Source organism: Bombus pascuorum, unplaced genomic scaffold (assembly GCF_905332965.1).
Source record: "Bombus pascuorum unplaced genomic scaffold, iyBomPasc1.1, whole genome shotgun sequence".
NCBI lineage: Eukaryota > Metazoa > Arthropoda > Insecta > Hymenoptera > Apidae > Bombus > Bombus pascuorum.
In genome coordinates, this window is record NW_026869730.1 from 214,015 (window position 1) to 236,964 (window position 22,950).

At 33.2% G+C, this 22,950-nt stretch overlaps 3 protein-coding genes and 1 non-coding gene across 4 annotated transcripts in view; 2 read left to right on the forward strand and 2 right to left on the reverse strand.

The window, feature by feature from the left end:
* Positions 1 to 22,950, reverse strand: part of LOC132915621 (POU domain, class 6, transcription factor 2-like) — a 455,505-nt gene that overhangs the window by 132,214 nt on the left and 300,341 nt on the right. The gene's annotated exons all lie outside the window — the stretch shown is intronic.
* Positions 1 to 22,950, forward strand: part of LOC132915622 (uncharacterized) — a 104,596-nt gene that overhangs the window by 79,932 nt on the left and 1,714 nt on the right. The gene's annotated exons all lie outside the window — the stretch shown is intronic.
* Positions 9,759 to 9,831, reverse strand: Trnaf-gaa (transfer RNA phenylalanine (anticodon GAA)). The gene has a single exon. It is a non-coding gene; the product is annotated as a tRNA-Phe (tRNA).
* Positions 15,977 to 22,410, forward strand: LOC132915623 (cytosolic endo-beta-N-acetylglucosaminidase-like). Its single transcript, XM_060975462.1, has 8 exons — positions 15,977 to 16,502; positions 17,207 to 17,656; positions 17,720 to 18,163; positions 18,244 to 18,418; positions 18,499 to 18,717; positions 18,987 to 19,345; positions 19,436 to 19,618; positions 21,742 to 22,410. Exons 2-8 carry the CDS (start codon positions 17,424 to 17,426, stop codon positions 21,944 to 21,946), a joined length of 1,818 nt encoding a protein of 605 aa, XP_060831445.1. The 5' UTR covers positions 15,977 to 16,502; positions 17,207 to 17,423; the 3' UTR covers positions 21,947 to 22,410.

The window sequence follows — 22,950 nt, forward strand, 5'->3', positions numbered from 1 at the left end:
CTCATTCATCGGTCGGGTCGATGAGTTTCGGCGTCGCAAATCAACCAGAACAGGGCTTAAAACCGCTGGAACCGTTCGATCGCCGGAGAAAGTTTCCAATGCCAAGGCTAAAACGCGGCCAGGGCACACACCATCGTGAAATTTCACAAAATTACTTCGCCTCTAGACCCCGATGGAACGCGTCGCGCCTCTTCCGCTCAATGATCTATTTTTCGAGATACATTTTTCGAGATGCAGTAACCTGAATTTTAAAGGAGGGAATCGATGGATCGGAACTGCAATGTTTTAAAGATTAAGAAATCGTTATAGCGTAATTGGAATGTAAAGAAGCTTGGTGAAATTTTCGTATTTTAAATATTTTCTTATTTAATAGATTTTTATTTTCCAATGTGTATATCAGTATATCTTTTCCTGTTTCTTTTAAGAATTTGATGCAGTTTATATGTAAAAAAGCACGATATCTTATTGAAATAGAAACTCAACGATTCAAAATATTTCAATTTCATAAAATTTTAGAAGATCGTACGATGGAAAGAAATGGTAATGAGAAAAATATCGAGGAAATTCCAACTAAATTGGCTGAAATGATATATGAAGGTCTGAGATGAAAACCATGATAATCCATATTATCTATCATTTATGGAAGAGTAATTTAAAAATACGCTGTCAAGCAATTCTATATGAAAATTATACTGTCATTTTATTTTCGAGTTAAATGAGCTTCTAAATCTTGGCTTCTTGGGTAGTTAAAACTTCTTGGACAGTTAAAACTTCTTGGATAATTAAAGCTTCTTGGATAGTTAAAAAATATTAACAAGATCATTTTACAAATAATGTTAATCGTTCCTTACAAATTACTGTGTTTTTGTCATCTATTTTTGAAAGATTCATATCTTTGAATCTGTCAGGTTATTCTCTTTTAACTGTTTCATACTAAAATATTTCTTAAAAAAAAAAAAAAAAAAAAAAAAAAAAGAGAAGAACAAAAATTAGAGAATCTTTTCATGTTTTATATGAACTATATAGTTTTATATTATTCTCCAATTCGACATTTATACCTTGAATGTAATATTTTGAAAACGACCACTGTTACTAAATTTTACCGAAAATTTATACATATCAGCAATTATTCACCTATTCAATTACTATACTTGTATAAATGTCTGTTATTATTTGTGAAACTCAGTTTTCTATTGTAAAAACTTGTTCGTAAAAAGTTAAACTTTAATAATATGTACGTGTGTATTCGTAGAGATCAAAGATGTACTATCTTAAGAATTCATAAATTCTTGTTATGTAATAAGAATCTAAATGTAAAGTTTCGCGAAAGAGCGGATTACGGAATTAATGATGGATCGAAGGTGTACGATCTGAAAGATTCATAAGTTCTTTTAATATAATTTGAGTCTGAGAAACTTTTTAAAAAGCTAGAGCATTGCAAAAGTAATAATTCATCGAAGGATTTATAAATCTTTGGATTTAACTTGAGTTTAAACAGCACTGGAAGAGAGAATTGTCGAAGTAACGATGACTTCAAAGTACACCGTTTTAAAGATGCATAAATCCTTATAAGAGGACTCGAAGCTAGGAAATTTTTCACGAAAGCAGGATTATAAAAATAACAATGGATTAAAAGATTTATAAATCTTCTAAATTTAATTCCAATCTATACAAATGTATACAGGTGAAAGGTGAAAAGGTGAAAAGGTGAAAAGGTTAAAAGGAATTAGAGAATTAATGATGGATCGAAAGTATGTTATGTTAAGAAAGTTAAGAAAATTTTTGTTGATTTCAAAAATGGTAATTTGAAAGATAAATGCACTTATCCTTTCTAGTGAAATGATCAAAATATGGTAATAAATGAACAATATTAATATTAAACGATAAGAGTTTTGTGATAATACTAGTATAACAGCACTAATATGAATTTTCAGTAAAACTAATAAATTTAGGGGCAATGTAAATTCTGTAAATGTTATTCAAAGTGTAAATATTAAATAAGAAGGTGGTACAAACATATTTCAACTCGTTTATAAAATAAACACTTTTGACAATAGAAAATACTCAAAGATCCACATTGTCTTAAATTGAAGAAATTCTTTGAATAGAAAATCGTTGATTCTAAAAAATAATGGTGCAAAAAACATTCTAAAAAGGATAATAAAATAAATGGAAAAGTTTCTTTAGTTTAGACACGTTTTAACATCGCATCAACTCCATCACGTGGTTATTAGCGATAGCTAATAATAACAATATTAGCAGAAAGGAATTTATTATTATTAGGATATTCTAGTTAAATATCGCTAAATAAGGACATGCCTTTCAGGAAGGATAAGACGCGTGAAACTTGAGTTTTACCATTGAGATTTCCACCTAAAGCTCCTTTGATCTGGTATTTGTTACGAGAGTAATTGTATTTAAGACAATTTACAGAACATGTGTTTGATGGTAATTTGACAATTACAGATATCGTACGTTGGTTAGTGTTAGGTTTTGACGAATTAGATTTTGAGAATTAGATTTGTATGTGCAAGTTTAGTCTGACCAATTCTAAGTTTGTTTAATACAACTTCGTGTCGATGATCGAGATTCCTGATACCTACGTTCTTGTTAAAAAATTCTTTATTTATTAATTCGACTGCATTCGAGGCTGCTGAGTTTGTCCATTTCATTCGTTTGGCGATTCAAATTAAACATAGCTGTTCCAGTTGAATCGGAGATTTTTCAAACTTTTTTGTTAAAAATAAGGTAGGAACGTCCTTTGCTATCTTCTCCGCCAATTCATTGGAATATTCATTTATGCAAAAATAACTGTTTCACCTTCATTAATTACGGAGTGATTTGTTTCCAATATATCAAATGCGATATCATCAGATCTCTATACTTGATAAATGTGATAGCATCCCTGTTATCGGTGAGAATAGTGTGGTTTTTGATTGGTCAATTATAAGAAGTTGAATTGCTATTAATTCTGCTGATTTAATGCCAATATTGTTAGGTAATATAAATTTTAATATGTCATCTCCATAGATATAATTTTCCATAATTTTCCAGATTGGAATTTATCGAAACATGTTTGAATGACCAAAAAAGAATTTTGGAGAATCTATGCCAATAAATTTAAGTAAATTTAACGTCCAATAATCGAACTCTATTCCCCTTTCAATTCTCGAAGATGCTCCAGGCGTAATTCGTGGTTGCGGTCTGAATGCCTACGAGATTCTTGCGATGAATAATTGCAATAAGTGCCTTGTGTATATAAGGGTTATAAGGTGGTTTATTTTGTGATTAAATATGACAACTCTACTGTATTAATTTATTGATGTGTTTAATATAGATTCCATAAAGCTTAATAGTATAATTCTATTTTAATATAAAGATAAAGAATAATAAATTCTATGCCTTTTTCTATGTTACAGAAATGATTGACCTACTCGTCAATCGCACAGTCCAAACCAGTGTGCCTAGAAACCAGTGTGCCTAAAATTTGCACAGTATACTTCTTTTATGATGTAGACATGAAATAAAGAATAATTTATGGAAACTACAGATCCCAAAGGGGCAAAAAGAGGTCTAATTTTTTACAGGGTAACCGTATCTCTATGTCCACTAAGTTTAGAAACCTGAAATTCGACGTACAAACTTTCCACTAGAAATAAACGAACACGTGTTTGGGCGTTTTTCGAAATTGAACCCCTAGAAACTGTTTAAAAAGAGTTTAAAAAAATAAATATAAATTCAAATACTGTTATATTATAAAGTAAATTTAATAAGATCCAAACTCATGTTCGTGAATCACTGTACATGTCAACTATTGTAAGCTAACCCTAACAAATGCAACCACATCACATTCACATTGAGAAAACAGATAACACCAAACATCTTCCTGAACGGCACGCAAATAACACAAACAAGGGAAGTCAAACACCTTGGACTTTACATAGATACACACTTCACATGGGGAGCACGAGGCGGGTATGGGTTCTCAGTGCGTAGCATCATGCCCTGAGAAACCCCGATGTATCTGATGTTCACCTATAGTCGGGTGGCGGCTGGTCGGCGCTGTGGCGCCCGTCAGATCGCTGATCCGGTGCGGAGAACTTCGGAGAAGTTGGTGGGCCCATATCTGTCAAGACCACTCACCTCACCTTCACGTGGGGCTCCCCGTCACCCTGCATCGGTCCCGACCGGGGTAGGGTGCGAAAGAGTGAGTGGCACCAAGACGAGAAAGCACCAAGACGATAAAACAAACCCTTTATGATGGAGATAATGATGATATGTCGGAAAATATAAATAATGAATGAGAATCCTTTTCTCTCATGCGCTCCGCCGCCTCCTTCAACCAATATCAACCATATCTTTCATTAAAGATGTCAAGGGTTAATTCGATGCTGCTAAGTGTGTAACATATATATAGAATAACTGTATAAAACGTGTAGTCATTGTTACGTCGGCGGACTCTCTACCTGAGCCGGGCCTCACATCGCGGACGCACGGCAGCCAGACGCCCGCACATCTCCATTGCGTACCCCCGAAGACACTCGTGGACCGACCACAAACCTCAGCAAGTTCTAGGGAAACACGCCATATCAAACAAAGGCCTGTTCACGATAGAACTCTCTACGGTTCCTGGTTATGAGAATCCTTTTCTGTCATGCGCTCCGCCGCCTCCTTCAACCAATATCAACCATATCTTTCATTAAAGATGTCAAGGGTTAATTCGATGCTGCTAAGTGTGTAACATATATATAGAATAACTGTATAAAACGTGTATTCATTGTTACGTCGGCCGACTCTCTACCTGAGCCGGGCCTCACATCGCGGACGCACGGCAGCCAGACGCCCGCACATCTCCATTGCGTTCCCCTGAAGACACTCGTGGACCGACCACAAACCTTCGATACTTGTTAGTGAAAGTACCATATCAAATAAAGGCACTTTCACGATAGAAATATCTAAGGTTCCTGGTTAGCATCTGGAAAACACGTGAACACTAAGTTTGCACACGTACGATGCTTCCTACTCCCAACTCTCCATCGAGGGCAGCTAATATCCTTCCTAGTCCATCGATAGTCCTACTAACCAATAGAAATTACGGATTCCTACCAGCTGTTTAACTTCGCGGTCCTTAGAAACGTTTATCTCCTTATGGTTTTGTGTTTTAGTGCTTACGATATATCGATATAATATTGCTATAAAAAGTGTTACGGAAAAATAATTTAAGAGTTTGTTATAATACTCGTTGAAGCGAGGAAAAGATGGAACCAATCTGAAGAGAGAATTAAATATTTTGATACAGAATATAACAATTTGTTTTCACCTCTGTAAACTGTCGTTCGATGTGTTCCTTTCATTTCAATGTGCTGTAGCATAAAGTAAAGTTACTACATTATTTATCGATAACGTACAGATTAAAATCCTTAAAGGTTTCCATCCCAAAGAGATCCAACGGGACAACTTAATTTAAAATACCGAAGGTCCGATTTAAATGTTATTGTATACTACTTAAATGTGATGATATGTCTTATCGAAGCAAATGTCCGGCTACTTTTGTGCGAATACATATATACGTAAAATTATTTGTGTAAATTTTAATACGTTGGTGTTGTATAATACATCGTTATATTTCATACATATAAGACGAGATAACTCGGACTATGAAGGAAATAGTTGATCCATTAGAATTTTGTATTTATACATAATAGCGGTGCAAAATATGAAAAAGTTAAAAGAATTTATTATGTTAACTTATTATGATCACCAAGCATTAAACTGATCACAAATCGTATTTATGAATTTTGCAACAATTAAAAGAAGACGAATTAATGAGCCAGCGTATAATAACAAATACGCGTATAATAACAAATATTTTCGTACAAATTATAAATAATTCTATGCTCGATTAAATCAATATTGACAAAATTTATGCTGCTCATATTTGTTGGTATATTATTAAATTTTTGCATCAATCTTATATTTAATTTCAACAAACAGTACACTAAATAGATATAATTCAGTAATTGAAATAAATGGCAAATTACGATAACCAATCCTATATATATATATATATATACTACATATATACTATACTATATACTATATATACTATATACTATATACTATATATATATATATAAAAGAAGGCAATTTTCCATTAATCTCTTCGTCTATCGCGTTAAATTCTTCCGAAATCGGAAGTTTTTACAGTCGTGTAATAACACAATTTTTCTTATCACTAATAACTAATAATAATTTTCTCAAGAATTAGAAATATCTTAGGCTCTTCTGGGACATTTCTATAGCTATTTTCACCAGGATCGAGAGTGACAGAGATATTCTTTTTAGCCGATTTCTACGGCACACATTGAAACTTTTTACTAACAATAAATTTTTGATAGGTAAATTTCGATATTATGAAACGGGTCGATGATACCGAAGAGAAAATGAGAGGAGAAGGAAAGAGCAACGAGCGCTAATTATAAAAGGGTCAAGTGGTCGTATTTTTTACGAGTACTGTTCACTGCTGTTCACTAGCAAAGAGTATACATAGAGTATAGAGTTACGGGTTTCATGGATTAATAATAGATTTTCGAACACGCTTTGTTAACGAAGGATCGTTAGACGGGTCTTTGAAGAATTCCTTTGACGAAGTTGTCGCACAAGAAATTTTAATTTTAACGCATATACTAGTGATCCAAGGAAGATCCGAATGCTTTAGGTTCTTGGACGAATATTTGTGCCTTTTTATACAAAGTCGATGTTTTTTCTCAAATTAACGATGCAATCCTTTTTCAAATTAACGAGCTAACTTTTAACACGTTAAATTTTCACAATTCCGATTTCGATGAAATGTTCTTCGTTTTTTCGAAACCTGTTACTCTTAACAATTGAAAATCTCCAACTCGAACAGAGAAAATAGGAAAAAAAGAAGGAAATATAAAAAAGGAAGAAAGGTTGAAGAAAAAAGAACAGAGAGAGAGAGAAAGAGAGTAGAGAAAAAAGGTTATCGTTGAAATTGTGCCGGCATTACTTCAACTTCAAAAATTTCCCTGGAAATTACTCGGCTCTTTTCCCTGCCCTCTCGCCGCTAGAGAGCATGGAAACAAACGTTTCCGAGGACGAGTGCAGCGTTCTAGGAGGCGACGCGCTTCTTAAAGACCGCCAGAGAGGAAACTTCAGAGGATGGGACGGTTCCATCCTACTCGTTAGCTGTTACAACTTGCAGGAGCGTGCAGACGCGCGATTTTAGTTTCCCATAAACCGTCATCGACCATTCGAACGGCGTAATACAACCCTTCTGCCTACGAAGAATTTCAATTCGCGACGAACTAAACCTGCGCGAGCCTAAATCAGGAAATTTTGACAGAAACAACGGAAGTATATTGTTTACAGAACGAACCATAGGATGAATGGTGATTGGACTGTTGAGAATTTTTATAGAAAATGCAGATGTGTATGTTGGAATTGAAATTACTTAGCGTTAGACAAATATTAATAGGAGAATTTGGAAATTTGCATTTAGCAAAGTTTGTAATTTAAGTTACGCATTCGTTAAAATGAAATATCAATTTAAATTGGCAGATTCAGAGGTATCGAGACACGTGTAGAATTTGTAAATCTAGGCAGCCAGTGGATTTACAGAATGTTATAAGTAAGGGAGTAAAAGCAGAAATTATAGTATATAATTATAAAAATTTATAAAAAAAAATTTACTATTGAGTGTATATACCGATATAAGTTTAAAAGACAAATTGGCTTTCCATCAATTTTTTTACCGATTCGAAAACGATAATATATTATCTGAAAATTCTCGTTCAACCGTGATTCAGTTTTTTCGTGTATTATGTACGCAAAGTAATTCCAATCTGTATTGTTTTTCGTCCGAAAACCGGGTCGTTTAGTGTTTACTCGCATGAGAGTATTCGTCGCTGTCAGACGCATTAGCCAGATATGTAGCCCATCGGTTTCAAAGAACGTTATTATTTCAACCATAAACATGATCACGTATTAACGTAAATACTATCATAGAAAAATCTTTTCACTGTCATAAATACTTAAAAAAGAACATTATACGAAATAACGACATGGAAAATGGATATTACTCACTAACAACTGGAATAAAATCCAATTCTAAATATTCCAAAAGTTATATTATTATAAATTATTATAGTTATATTATATAAAAGTTATATTGTTAGTATATTGGCTAGAAACAATAAATGTAAATATAATAGATTTTTGTTGATACCAATTTCTACCAATGATTAATTTAATTATATTAATTAATATATATTAATTAATATTATTATAGATACGATGTTTTTACGATACTAAGTTTATAGTTTCATTTTTTTCCTGTTACCGTTACTATTGAAAAATTGTTGCTTATATTTTTATCTACATATGTAATCAAAACATAAAAGGTATAACTTAGAAAAAACGAAGCTGGCACCCCGCTGGGGGTAGCCACCCACATGCTATATTTATTTTTTATTTTATTTTATTTTTTTTTCTTCACCAACGAGATATAACACTTTACCAAATGTCCACAAGGACAAATTGTAAAATAACCAAAATAAAATAAAAAACTAATCACATAAAAACAAAAAAAAAACAAAAAAAATATGTAATCAAATATTAAATATTTTGCAAAAAGCTATAAGTTTTCATGTTCATGCTAGCATAGATAATCTGTAATAGATGAATGCATATAATCTTCTGAAAAATTGTTATACTACCTAAAATAGCTAGAAAGTTATTGAAATCTTATTTATTAAATGGTAAACAGGATCTCTAATGTAATTATTACTATACATACTTATTTCATTCAAAAATACATAGATCTTAATATATATGTAAATACATAATAAAATATATATAATAAATGTTTTTAGTTCTTTCAATAATTTTATTATTATTTATATATGTATATTCATTTAGTATTACTTACTGCAGTATTATTTCAATCTCAAACGTATGTTTCAAATAATGTATACAGGGTATATCCTGTAAGTTTAACCGCCAATTTTCAAATATTTCTGATACTCAAGTATTTCTGAGCGGCATTTCCTACAATTTCTGGAAGGAATGTTTTGCACAAAAGTTAGATAATTTTCGATCAACTACATGTTTGTAAATTACAAATTTTTTTCCGATAAAAAGTTGAGATCGTCATGATTGATTATGATTCTGAGATCATTTTGAGATGATCTTGAACTCAGAAATTTAAGTTTAACAAGTTTAAGTTAACAGTATTAGTTCATTCTAACGTGTAATGATGTAGTACAAGACAATATTATTATAATCGTTGGATAAGTTTAAAAACTTATTCATTTGGCAGTATTAGTCTTATATCTAATATATGTTTTAATAGAAATGGGATAATTTTCCATATCGTATTTGTAAATCGGATTTGTAAATCTGAAGGTCATCTAAAAGTCATAGTTTTGTAGGACGTTGAATTCGTCTTGACGTTAGCTGCTACTCTGTGGAGTCCAAAATGCCATTTAAAAACTCAAGGTCGCCTTGACTTTTTATTTAAAAAATAATTTTTTGGATATTTTTAATACTCAAACGTGTATCAGACCGAAAATTAAATAATTTTTATCAATAATATTAACAATTTTTGTTAATCGTCGGAAATATGTGAATATGATTCGTCCAAAGACATACAAAATATATCTCTTAGTTGAATAGCATGTACTTGAACATAAGACGTAAATATTTACAAAAAAAATAGATGAAAGAAAAGGAAAAACTGCCGAAACCCGGGGTCGAACCGGGGACATCTAGATCTTCAGTCTAACGCTCTCCCAACTGAGCTATTTCGGTTTGTAATAAAGGCGGTTCCATTTAATTTCAAAATTATATATATTCAAATTAATCAACTTTTTAACATTTATAAAATATAAATAATATATTTTTATGTGACAAATGTAACATCAGCATATCGTTAATACAAATGTGTCTTATTTCAGTATAAAGTACATTTTAACTATTGTTTTGAAGTTGATTCACTTTTTGTTGCACGTTTGAAAACAACATAACCTATATAAATAAATTAATTATTTGTAAAAATATATTAAATTAATTGTTTGTCGTATAAATTCCTCCTAGTATCTTATAACACATTCGATGTTAATACTAATTTTATTCCGTTTCCAGAAAAATTTGTACGCAATGTTATGATTACATTCATTATAGTTACATTCATTAATAGACTGAAAGAATCACTGAACTATACTTATATCTGTTGAATGTTAGTAATAGAGGAGTAAGTCTTCTACATAGCGTAGAAGATCGGAGCATAAACTAAGGTAAACTCACATAATTTTCTTACAAATTAAAAATTTCCCGTTTCGTAAATTAATTAATTAATTTTACAAAAACTAACAAACGAATCGATTTGAAATTTGGTATCCTATTTTGATATGACTGATACCATAAAACCTCAATATTGTATGACAATTTTAACTAACGTCATAAACGATTTAAGAAAAAAGTCTTTGCACCATTTACTAATGTATAGCATAAAAATTGAGCTTATCGTTACGTAACGAGTCTCATTTTATAGATAATTTTATTATCTACAATTGTTACGTCGCGCGAGACGGTCCGTGCGACGTCCCTTTCGGTCTGGCCGCCAAGGCCTACCCCTCGTTACACTGACCTGCAAGAAACCCAAGGAACCAGCATAAACCGAATCTTTTCAGCTTAACTTCGATTCATACAAATATTTTCAGTTTATGGATGGTCATTTGAACAGTCATTAGGTTTATTTCACACTCTTGCTAATTACGGGGAAAGCAGGTGTGCCCTGCTAAACAGCTGATTTTTCCCAAGACCAAGGACACCCATGAGTCATATCTGCAGGAGCCTCTCTCCGCGGATTTGTTTATTAACTTCGGCTATAACCAATGGGCATCGCGGATCGTTACCCTCATTATTCTACCGAAAAGTGTGAACAACGAATCCGCGTCCTTAGTTCAGCAAGGGTACACCCACACCGAGCTTTCCTCCTAAATAGTAGGAGATGGGTCAGTCTCTGTTCTTATACTCCGCAGACAGTCAAGTACACTACTCTTCAACAACGCGGAAGAGTCAAGTCATTACGCTCATTCGGTCAAACATTGCTCTACGACGCCACGTAGAGTCAAATCACGTTTATTCTACACATCGGAGAATCAAGTCAGTGCTACAACACTCATCGGGTAGTCAAGTCTACTATTCTAACACGGTATCGACAGTCAACGCGCTAACAACATCAACTCTCGGGTTAAACAGTGTAAGGTCCGACGAAATCCAATCTTATCTGTATACGTTCCACGTGTTGTAAACGGCAATAAATTCCTTATATTAGATGACTGTAGACGACAGTTATTTTACCACAACCACTCCTATTATCCTAACAGAAATCAGGGGATCGCCCTGCTCGCTGTGTCGATTCCTATATCCTAACGGGAATTTACGACTCCCGTTGACGCGCCTAACCGAGACACGTATCCCCGCGAATGCACGAATTAACAACAATCTTCTATTGACACTTTTTCACGTATGATAAATAATTTTTAAGATACAGAGGAAATGTAAGAAAAAATCCCGTTTTTTTTATTTAATCGATATGACGTTTATAAAGTTATAAAGTTGCTTGTCTTGTAGATTAGATTATACAGATTATATAGTAATATGATCTAATCTGAATCGTTCCGAGTCATATGATACAAAAACGTTTCTATTAGGAATTTGTTTCTAATACAATCAGATTATATTCGATTATATTATACAATCAGAATACATATGTCGGGTTGGCGTTAGGGGCGTTTAATGAATCTTCACCAGTGTTGTTCATGGTTGTCGCACAGATATTTATTACACAAGTATGGCTGATACAAGATTGACGATCGAACGCGGTAACTGGATGCTAATGACAATGGCCCTAGGTTCGATATAGCGAATCCACGGTCCACGGGATAACGAATATACTTTGCTTCAAAGTCCAAGTCGGAATCGGCTTACTACTCGTAATACAAGGATCGCTTGATTGACTCTTAGCTAATCAGATTGCCAGAAAGGAATGACTTTCCGTCGCGACGACGCTGCAGAGGAAAATTATGATGGGGTGTGCCTAAGGGCACGAGATCATCGGATTCGTCAAAGAAAGCCTCCACTCGGAGGGTGAGGGAAATAGACGCTGCTGTTAATTGGTCAATTTCTATGTTGGCGGTTAGAAAAGGATGCTAGCCGCCCTAGAGAGAGAGTTCCTAGCAGGTGTCACGTAAAATTATGCAAAAGAACAACAAAAAAGAATAAAAAAAAAGAAACTTTATTTTTCTTCTAACACTTGGTTTTACAATCTACTTCAGAGCTCTAAGCGTGACCTTTTAAGACTGAAGCTCTTATGATTTTTTACTTTCGATCGGATTCGATCGCTTTCTTTTGTTATCCCTCAACATCCTCACCGTCCACGCATTTGCCAGGCGTCCGCGGCCGTTGCCACGCGCTCTTTCTTCTAGAGCCTTCAGTGGAAGGGCCGTTGGGATGTTGATGGTTCATTAGGCACTTCAGCGATATACATTGTCGCCGAGTGCCGCCACATCTTTATCTCCGATTTTAAAGTGAGCCGGTCGTGACATAGGCAACGTCGTACGTGACCAAATCAGGTTTTCCCATAACTTCCCGCAATAGGTGACAGATTTACAGGCTGATAGAATAAAGACTGTTTGTCAATCTGAAGGACTTTAGTTAACTAAGTCCTAAGATTTGTAACGGTTCCTCAGGCTATCTGAACATAAACTGTAAACGATGCATCGGCATCTGGCGATCATCTGGCCCAAAGAATGGGGTCCGTGTGTGGCGAGCTGCGGGGCTGTTGGAATGTCTTATTGTCAAGTGTCTGTATTGCCAATTCTTTAAAGGAAAGCTATGTTACTTTATATCCCTGTTGGATGGAACGTTCATCCCGTGACCGTGGCTACGCTCGGCGACCGGTTGTCGCCTCGAGCCTAAACTCATTGTCTCAAGTATCGAATGACTGTGTCTGGGTTATTTCGTAAATGCTACAGTATTGAGGCTTTTCCAAATAATTCCAACGGGGGGGGGGGTGTCCTTTCATCTCCGACACATACCAGTTTATTTCAAACAGAATATTCGTAGGAGGGTCGTTCCTCTCGTTTTGTATCGAGCCAGAGACCAGCTGAGCATCTTAGGAGCAAATGCAATTCAAATTGTATAATTGAGAAATATTACAAACCGTTGTAAAACGTATATTACTTACAGATTATCCAAAGTGAAAAGGTGTAAATTTGGCTGTATGTTATAGTTTCGGTTCGCGATAAGGATCCCGATATTCTTCTTATTGATTCTTAGGAAACACGCACGTGTGACGATAACTCGACTTGATGATGCTGCACGACGCATGTACAATGATAAGAAATAAGGACGTCTTTCAGCTTCTTTTCATTTCTGGCTAGTATCACGCGCGACACCTATAATAAAGATCAACTATATTCTTTTTAATAGAACCATCCATTTCTTAACACGTTAATCAATCTGTAATCAATCCGCATTTCTCATAAAAGGATAGTAAACTTTTATGTCGAGAAACCATTAGTACTGAACGAAAAACCTTTGGAAAAGCTGAATAATATAAATAAAATAATTAAATTTTAGGTTTTTGTCGTTTTTTATCACTATAATATTAATTATTTATATTGACGGTATTATAAATTATAATAGTATATACTATAATAGTATATAATATTATAATTTATAACTACATAATATTATATAGTGCTTTAAGTTAATAGTGTTATACAGTGCTGGACAAAAGTATTGGCACAGCAAGATTGTTATGATACAAATGCTTATAACTATTAAACAAATTGATTTAAACAAAAAACTTTTTGACGTATTTATTTATTATCTATCCTAGTTTATTACATAACAAGAGCAACAATATAAATAAAATAATACGCAAAATAATAACAAAAATATATTTTTTGAACATTTTATGGGTGGACAAAAGTATTGGCACAGTAGAATATTTACGCTTATAACTAATTACATAATAAACTTCTAATATTTTGTTGGCAGTCCTTTTCTTTTAAGGACTTCCTTTAATCTTCTGGGCATCGAGTGGACTAATTTTTTAGTGAATTCAGGTACAATATTGCTCCATTCCTGCAGAAGAACTTTCTTCAGTTCAGACTTGCTTGTGATATTATGTTTCCTAATTCTTTTTTCCAATTCGTTCCACACGTGCTCAATGGGATTCATATCGGGACTTTGAGGTGGTGTGTTTAATGTGTGGGCAGTATTATATATTATCCACTGACGAACAATATACGCCATATGTTTAGGATCTCGATCCTGCTGAAAATAGAAATCCCTGGGGAGGTTTAATTTTTGAGTACTTTTCAAAAGATTTTGCTTGAGTATATTTAAATATACATATTTATCCTTTATCTCATCAATGAATATAAGTTCTCCTACACCCGATGATGCCATACATCCCCACACCATTAAACCACCACCCCCATGTTTCATGGTGGCTTGCAGATTCAGTTCGTCCATCTCTGTGTTGGGTTTTCGCCATACTAATATTCTGCCGTCAGATTTAAAAATATTAAACTTACTTTCATCTGAAAACATGATCTTTTCCCAAAAATCAGTATCTTTCGTAACAAACTCTTTCGCGAATTCCACTCTTTTCTTTTGGTTTATTTTACTGATGTAGGGCTTTCTTCGTGCTGCACGGGCAGAATAACCGGCATCCTTCAATACCCTACGTACAGTTTTGGTACTTACTTCTTTTTCACACTCAGCTTTTAACATCGAAGCAATTTCAGTCGAATTAGTTTTTGGATCCTTCTTTACAATATTTACGATTTTCCTTTTTTCTCGAATTGTTACCTTAGAAGGGCGACCACTCCTAATTTGATTCTCTAGATTTTCTTCACTTTTAAAGCGTTTTATGACTGAACGCACAGTAAAACGACTTCTGTTTATGATTTGTGCAATTTCGTTGTAAGATTTATTCATCTTATATAAATTTAATATTATTTTTCTTTCTTCAATTGTGGTTTCTTTCGTTTTTCTAGACATTATTACTCTTTCTTGGTTTTTTGTTGTTTAATAACTGAAGTCTCCAGTTTCACTGATCGAGTGTTATAATTAAGAAGATTAAAGGAAGTCCTTAAAAGAAAAGGACTGCCAACAAAATATTAGAAGTTTATTATGTAATTAGTTATAAGCGTAAATATTCTACTGTGCCAATACTTTTGTCCACCCATAAAATGTTCAAAAAATATATTTTTGTTATTATTTTGCGTATTATTTTATTTATATTGTTGCTCTTGTTATGTAATAAACTAGGATAGATAATAAATAAATACGTCAAAAAGTTTTTTGTTTAAATCAATTTGTTTAATAGTTATAAGCATTTGTATCATAACAATCTTGCTGTGCCAATACTTTTGTCCAGCACTGTATATTAAGACGTCCTTAGTGAGGAGTGCCCACACTTCTAGCAGCAAAATGACGTTCGGTCCCGCGCGATTCTTCTGACGATGGATATAATAGCACGTACATGTTCCGTATACTTTGTAGTTGCAGGCGACTGACTTGCCGAGGTAAGTCGCAACTTTAGAGTCGCGCGCGATCCTTAATCGCGGTAGTACGAATAAAAATTGTGCCATATTCGGCAATGGATTTTATAATCGCGTGGCTAATCGCAAATGGAAAGCACGCTTCAGACGGCAACGTTGGAAGACCAGAAAAATAAAGCTCTTCTGTCTCACAAAAGAAAGATACGTACATATGTGTTTCCTTATTCTTTCAAATTTTGGCGCTGCTGCGCCAATTTACGGCTATTAAAATATGAAGAGGACTTGGAGAGGTATTATAAGGAACTTTATTCTAATATTCACGTAATTGCTCTACACGTGTGATACTCGCCAGAGATCTAGGGCATAAGATTTTCACACTGCGCTTCTCTCTTTTCTCTCAACGGAGTCCTAGGCCATCGTACAACGCTCGCATACATACTATGAAGGGGATACATACTTGTGTGTGGTTGTGCTATACGTTCCTTCACTCTCGCACGTACAATACAAATGTACCATATGTGGCTCTTAGTTTGAAAAACCTGTCTACGAAGTAGGAAAGGTGATAAATGATGAAATTTTGTCAACACTGGTAACGAGTCAACAGTTCAGTACTTTCCTCGGAATCTTGAGGGAGAAAAATTACCTAGAGAAAATAATAACAAATTTGTTAAGTTTATTAATATATTCACATAGTAGACCGTAGACGATACATTTTATGTCTCATGAGACATGCGACATGCCGCGAGACCAAGCACCGAATTTCAAATTTTATAGTTGGACATAGATACACAACTGTCTTGTAACTATACTATTATTATCAGTACCAGAAATGCGTTCGGTTGCCGTCGATCGTTTGGTAGCCGACATATTATCTTTGAAGAGAACGCTTTGCATATAGTAAGTATCTATACTAATAAATTGCATGTATGTCTTTAACATTATTATTTTGTATAGTGCTTCTCCCTATAATATATATTAATATATAATATAAAATTTAAAATTTATTTCTGGTGACTTAAAGGACATAAGTATAACTTGTATGGCTTGTGTATGGCTGTGCATTACGTTATTTGCAAATTAATTTAAGTTTTTGGAATTATCGTAATATCGAATGATTATTCTTAGGAAGAAAATTACTCTGTACATGCACATATCTTAAGTTGCTAAAAGTTAAATTACAAAGTTAAATTACATGTAATGGATTAATAGTGTAGGATAATTAAAAAGAGTGTCATTTTTTATAAATTACGAAAAAGTTACTTATATCTGAACTAAGAAATGTCATAAATATCATAAAACGGAAGCAGAAGAAATAACATTGAAAGAGAGAATGAGAAAGAGTAATATTTTAAACGTAAAGGTTAGGTGTTAAATTCTACTCAAATCAAATAAAATATTTAATTAAATATAAAAAACAGTTAAAGTATTTACTTAGTTATGTTTATTCCAAATTGTTTGTTTCGGTATAATTTTTGCAAAATATTAAAGAATATATACTTGCGTAAATAAGAATATTACTTTCAAAGTCGAAACAATCATATAAACATTGATGTAGGAGCATTATAAATTCATAATTTTATTTTGTATACTTTGTTTGATAGAGAAATGAACATCTTTTTGCCCATTAGCAGTTGGTAGATAATGGTATTATATCATGAGACGTAATTTGATATGCCAGTTCTGTTAGATGGGAACACTATCTGCTTCGCATGTATATACAAGTTTCCGGTGAACCAAAATAAGAAGAGAAACCTTTGTTTGAGTTAATGAATTAAAAACTATTTGAAAGTGATCTGTGGAACAGTATAATTCAGAGAGATGAGGACGGAAGTTACAGAGTCACAACCTTTCAAAAACTTAAAAGAATTATTCGATAACGTGGGTAACTTGAAACCATGGCCAGAAATTGGAGAACTACGAGTTTCAACTGATTATGTGTACAGTGGTTTAGAAATAAGCGCAGGAAGAACGCGGTTAGAAAAATTGGATAGAGAAGTACATCCGAAAACGTTGCTCTGTCATGATATGAAAGGTGGCTACCTAGAAGACAGGTAATAGAAATCACTATATTTATTAATTCATATATTATACATAATATACCCTTGATTTTTCAGATTTATATATGGATCAGAATCTTATGATTCTTACCTATTTTATCACTGGAGTGTTATTGACACTTTTGTGTATTTTAGTCATCATTTCATAACTGTGCCCCCTTTTGGATGGATTAATGCAGCACATAATCATGGTGTAAAAGTTCTTGGTACTGTAATTACGGAAAGAGAAGGTATCTGGGATGTTATACTTGAATATCATGAAGAAGTAAGAAGATTTGCAGATGCACTAATACTTGTTGCAAAATTTTATAAGTTTGATGGCTGGTTATTAAATATTGAAAATACCATTAAAAGTGAGCAAGTTAATAATTTAATTTATTTTGTAAAATATCTAACAGAAAATATTCATGAAGCAATTAGAAATTCTGAAATTATATGGTACGATAGCGTAACCAATGAAGGAAAATTAAATTGGCAAAATGAGCTTAACAGTAAAAACATGTAAGCTTATTACACTCTTATACTTTTACAATTGTTTCTGTTTGTAAATTTTATTGAATGTTCTAAGTACAATATTTCAGAGATTTCTTTTTAAACTGCGATGCCATTTACTTGAATTATAACTGGACGAAATCAAAATTGAAAAACAGTTTGGCACTAGCAAAAACTCACAGTCGAGATATTCATGATATATATGTAGGACTTGATATTTGGGGAAGAGGTTGTCCTGGCGGTGGTAGATTTAATTCATCATATGTAATTACAATGTTACGTATTTTATTGTAGCATATAATATAATATCGTTTAATATTTCATTAAACCATTATAATCTACAGGCTTTACAAAAAATACGACACGAAGGACTTTCTGTTGCACTTTTTGGTCCAGGTTGGACTCACGAATTTTTCGGATCTAAGACATTCCATGAAGTAGAAGATCTATTTTGGGCACAGTTGTTTCCTTATTTATACGTTCATGTATCTATCTACGAAGAAGAAGTATTCAAAACATCATTTTGCCGTGGCAGTGGTAGCATGTATTATCGCTGTGGTCAGGTATGTCAAATTTTGACAAACACATTATTTTTAACAAACTGAATTTATCATAAAAGATATAACTTAGAAAACACGAAGTTGGCACCCTGCTGATGGTAGCCACCCACATGCTATATTTATTTTTATTTTATTTTTTTTATTACCAATGAGATATAACACTTTACCAAATGTCCTTCATGACAAATTGTAAAAACCAAAATAAACCATATATATAAAAAAAAAAAAACTGAATTTATCACATGAATATATTATAACTGAGATGCACATAGTTTATGCAGGCACTATATGAAAGGGATGGAAAAAGATTTAAACACAAATCATTTTACAATTTATCCCTGCAAAATCCACAAATTTCAGTACCTATACCGCACATGAAATTTACATCATCGCCTCAACTTCCAGAACCGAAAAGTGAAAACGATCGAAGTGAGTGTTCAGAAGAACCGATACATTATGTTTATGAAACGAGAAAGAATGTTGTTCGAGTATTAAAAAATGTTGTAAATATTGAAAATAAAATGCCAATGCTATATGTAAATAGCTTCGAATTTTGCAGCGAGTTCTCTTTCAGAGGTGGTGGTTGCATAGAATTAACTACAAATGATCTTACAACTAGGTCATATCACAGGTGAAGGAGTTATATATTTTGTAATTAAATTTATGATACCTCGCACAATTGTATTTTATATATTAATTATGTGTTTAAATTCATTTACAGACTATTTCTCGTTCACATCGAATTTCAACAAGACATTGTAGCAATCATTGCTTATAAAAAAATGGAGTCGTCCATAGCAAATGGAAGTCAACCCGAACCAATACTAGTTCTCCGCAATAATACCGGCTTAAAATCCATCGTTCATTATAAATCAAGGGATTTGGTTGACAACTGGAAAAGGTGGTAAGTCTACAAAATATAAATTGAAATATTTGTAACATAAAAAACAAGATCACAGAATTTAACAAGTAATCGTGATAGTTAGATATTCGAGATACTATCAACAATGATCTTAGGTTCAATAACGAATCCGCGGTTAACGGGATAACGAATATACTTTCTTCCAAAGTCTAAGTCGGACTGTTTGCTAAAAACGTGAAATATCCACTGATCGTAAGGACGTTGTTTTACTCGCTGATGAGATCGCACGAGAATGTTCCTCTTCATCACAGTGATGCTACAGAGAAAAACTATGATGGGGTGTGTCTCAGGTCACGAGATGATCGGATTCGTCGAGGACAACCCTCGTTCAGAAAGTGAGGGAAATGGACGTTGCCGTTAATTGGTTAATTTCTATGTATTTACTTAAAATTCTATATAAGAGTTGGTCGCAAATAATCTGTTAATTAAAACAGAAATTTCTATGTTGGTGGTTAGAGAAAGATGCTAGCCGCCATTGAAAGAAAGTTGCTAGCGGGAAACGTCGTTCGTGAGGAAAGCAGATCTGCCGTATCTTCCGGACTGTTAGGATAAAGACTGTTTGTCAATTTGAAGGACCTTAGTCAATTAAATCCTAAAATTTATAGCGGGTCCTCAGGCTAGCTAAACATATACTGTGAATGATGCATCGACATCTGGCAATCATGTTGCGGGAATAATTGGGTCTGTGTGTGGCGACCCACGGGGCAAAGATGGTTGGAATGTTTACTGTTGGATGTCGGTACAACTGTTTCTGTTTAAGGAGAGCTATGCAATTCTATACTATCTATGCTATTCTATTCTATGCTATCATTTCTTCTATATCTGTTACTTTCAGTTTCTTTCTATAAAAGGCTTCATGTGGTGCTTTTAACAAAGATAGTTGTGGTATTATCTTAAATTTCAAATCGTAAATGGAGATATATTAAACCTTTAGTTTGAAAATTAATTTGAAGTTTTTACAAGGTGTCTTTAAGTTCATAATCTTTTTTAACTGTTGCATAAATGCAAAAAAATATTCTATTTAAACGACAATTTAAATTGAAAAAAATTCACACAGGAGAATATTAACAATAGTTTTACTATTAATTCTATGTAAAAAGAGGAAGTAAACAATATTCAAATTATTGATTTATGTAAACTTATTTTTATTCGTTTTCTGAAATTACATAAACTTTTCTAAATTCTATAAAATAAAAATCTTTTTCAATGGAAGAACATTTTAACAAAAAGAGTCTCTTAGATTTACAGAATATACAGAAAAATTTTGTATGTTTATGATTTTCCCAACAAAATCATACAATACATAGAAATGCCAATATAGTCTGATGTGTGATCTCGAAATTTTAAAAGCGTCGAAGAAGTCACGTTCGTATTAATGTTCGTAATACTATACCCTTTCTATTTAACATGAAATTTTCCTTTTTGTTGTTAGTGTTTAAATTTGTGTGGTTTTTCTGATTTTGAAAATGACGAATGAAGAGTTAGTATTGTATATATACGTGAATCATAGTTTAATTTTCATGAAAGTGGGTCAGGGTATTCTTATTTCTCACAATGATGTACGAAAAAGCTTGTTTGAGCGGTACAATTTTTCTCTACCGGCGATCTATCCTCATACTGACGAATCGTCGCCACGATCGTCACTAAGTATCGTGATTAAGTGAGAACTCTCGGCGAATTTGGTCACACGCTTTCGATGTAGACACCCGTAGATGTTATAACGCAAGTTTGAACGATAGGTCCCGCGTGCTTTAATTCTCTTAATGAGGAATCGTTGTAGTTCTCTTGTCTGTTTTACGGTATGTTGTACGCGTTACGAGAAGAATGGAAGAATGGAATCGGTTACTTCCCACTATGTTAGCGATACACAAACGATGAACAAAACTATATAATTCTGTAGACGTCAGCCTACAACGTCCGAATTAACAAGTCGGGTATGAGAAACCCGGCCTGTTCGGTCTCGGGATCGAGTACCCGTCTTAAGGGAAGAAGCATAACAGAGCTTAAATATTTCTGGATCTTCGTTATAAGATCATAGATGATACTCGTGTCATTCATATCTTTCGTCATATCCTAGTTGAGACGTAACCATATTCTGTTCACAGTCGATACGTTCGGCCTTGTAGCTTGAGTCTACGAAGAAATCACGACCTGTACGAGACGTTCAGAAAGCTTATTGAACAAACTCAATTGGCTTGTGGCTCGCAAGTTGGCAATCTGGTGAAACGATCTTTGCAAGAGCTGATCCATCTAGCTTCTACTGTGTATAAAATATTGTTCCAGCTGTGCTTTTTGCTTCTGTTTCGCTGATATTGGAAATTGGATATCGGCGAGAAATCATGTTCCGTGTTTGTTTAGCAAGGTAAAAATTTCAAATCGCTAATAAAAATCTAAAATCGAAGAATTTATTAAAGATCTCAATAATACTTGATTGTAAAATTTTGTTGTTTGCTTGTTTTATTGTAGATCTGAATTAATGAAAAAGACATTCTTTTTTATTGAATAAATTTGGATAATTTTAGAAATTTCTTGAAATTCTGAATTTAAATTCATTACTCATTTATGTTTACAACCTATAAGAATATTTATTCTATTAAACAAGTGAATATTTTTTGTTTGGCTGCGAACATTAGTGGGAAAGTATGTAAATGTTAATACCGTTGCAAAGGAATATTATACATTTCACACAGTTCTATTGCAAAATGAATAACGATTTTTAATTTAATTAAGAAATAATTTTTTATCAATCTACGGGCATAAATATATCTAAATAATCGTAACAGTCGAAACTAAAATTTATAGTAAAATTATTTTATTAATATCATTTAATTTTATACGTATTCGAAACATATGCTCAATTAATATTAAATTTTAATTCACCGAGCAAAAATGCAAAGTTCGTGTCAATCAGATCGAACATCTCGTACATTTGCATCATATCATGAATGAATAAACTATCAGCGAGAAAATACCAGAGTTTTAAGATGAATCGATTAGCATAGTAAACGATTAAATTTTTTTTTATTTTATTTTATTTTGGTTTTTTACAATTTGTCCTTATGGACATTTGGCAAAGTGTTATATCTTATTGGTGAAAAAAAAATAAAATAAAAATAAATATAGCAATATAGTGGGTGGCTACCCCCAGCGGGGTGCCAGCCTCGTTTTTTCTAAGTTATATCTTTTATGATAAACGATTTAATGAAAGAATTAACTAACGAATGTCTAAATAACAGAAGCATAGAATGGGAGTGAGTTCTCGAGGATAGCTGACATTCCTAATCTCACGTGCACATTAATCACTTACGATACGT

What these genes read in the sequence shown, in the direction of transcription:
- LOC132915623 (XM_060975462.1), top strand. Translation starts at nt 17,424, where the DNA reads ATGAGGACGGAAGTTACAGAGTCACAACCTTTCAAAAACTTAAAAGAA. An exon ending in GTAGATTTAATTCATCATAT is followed by an intron (nt 18,419 to 18,498) that starts GTAATTACAATG and finishes TATAATCTACAG; the next exon opens with GCTTTACAAAAAATACGACA. An exon ending in TGTATTATCGCTGTGGTCAG is followed by an intron (nt 18,718 to 18,986) that starts GTATGTCAAATT and finishes AGATGCACATAG; the next exon opens with TTTATGCAGGCACTATATGA.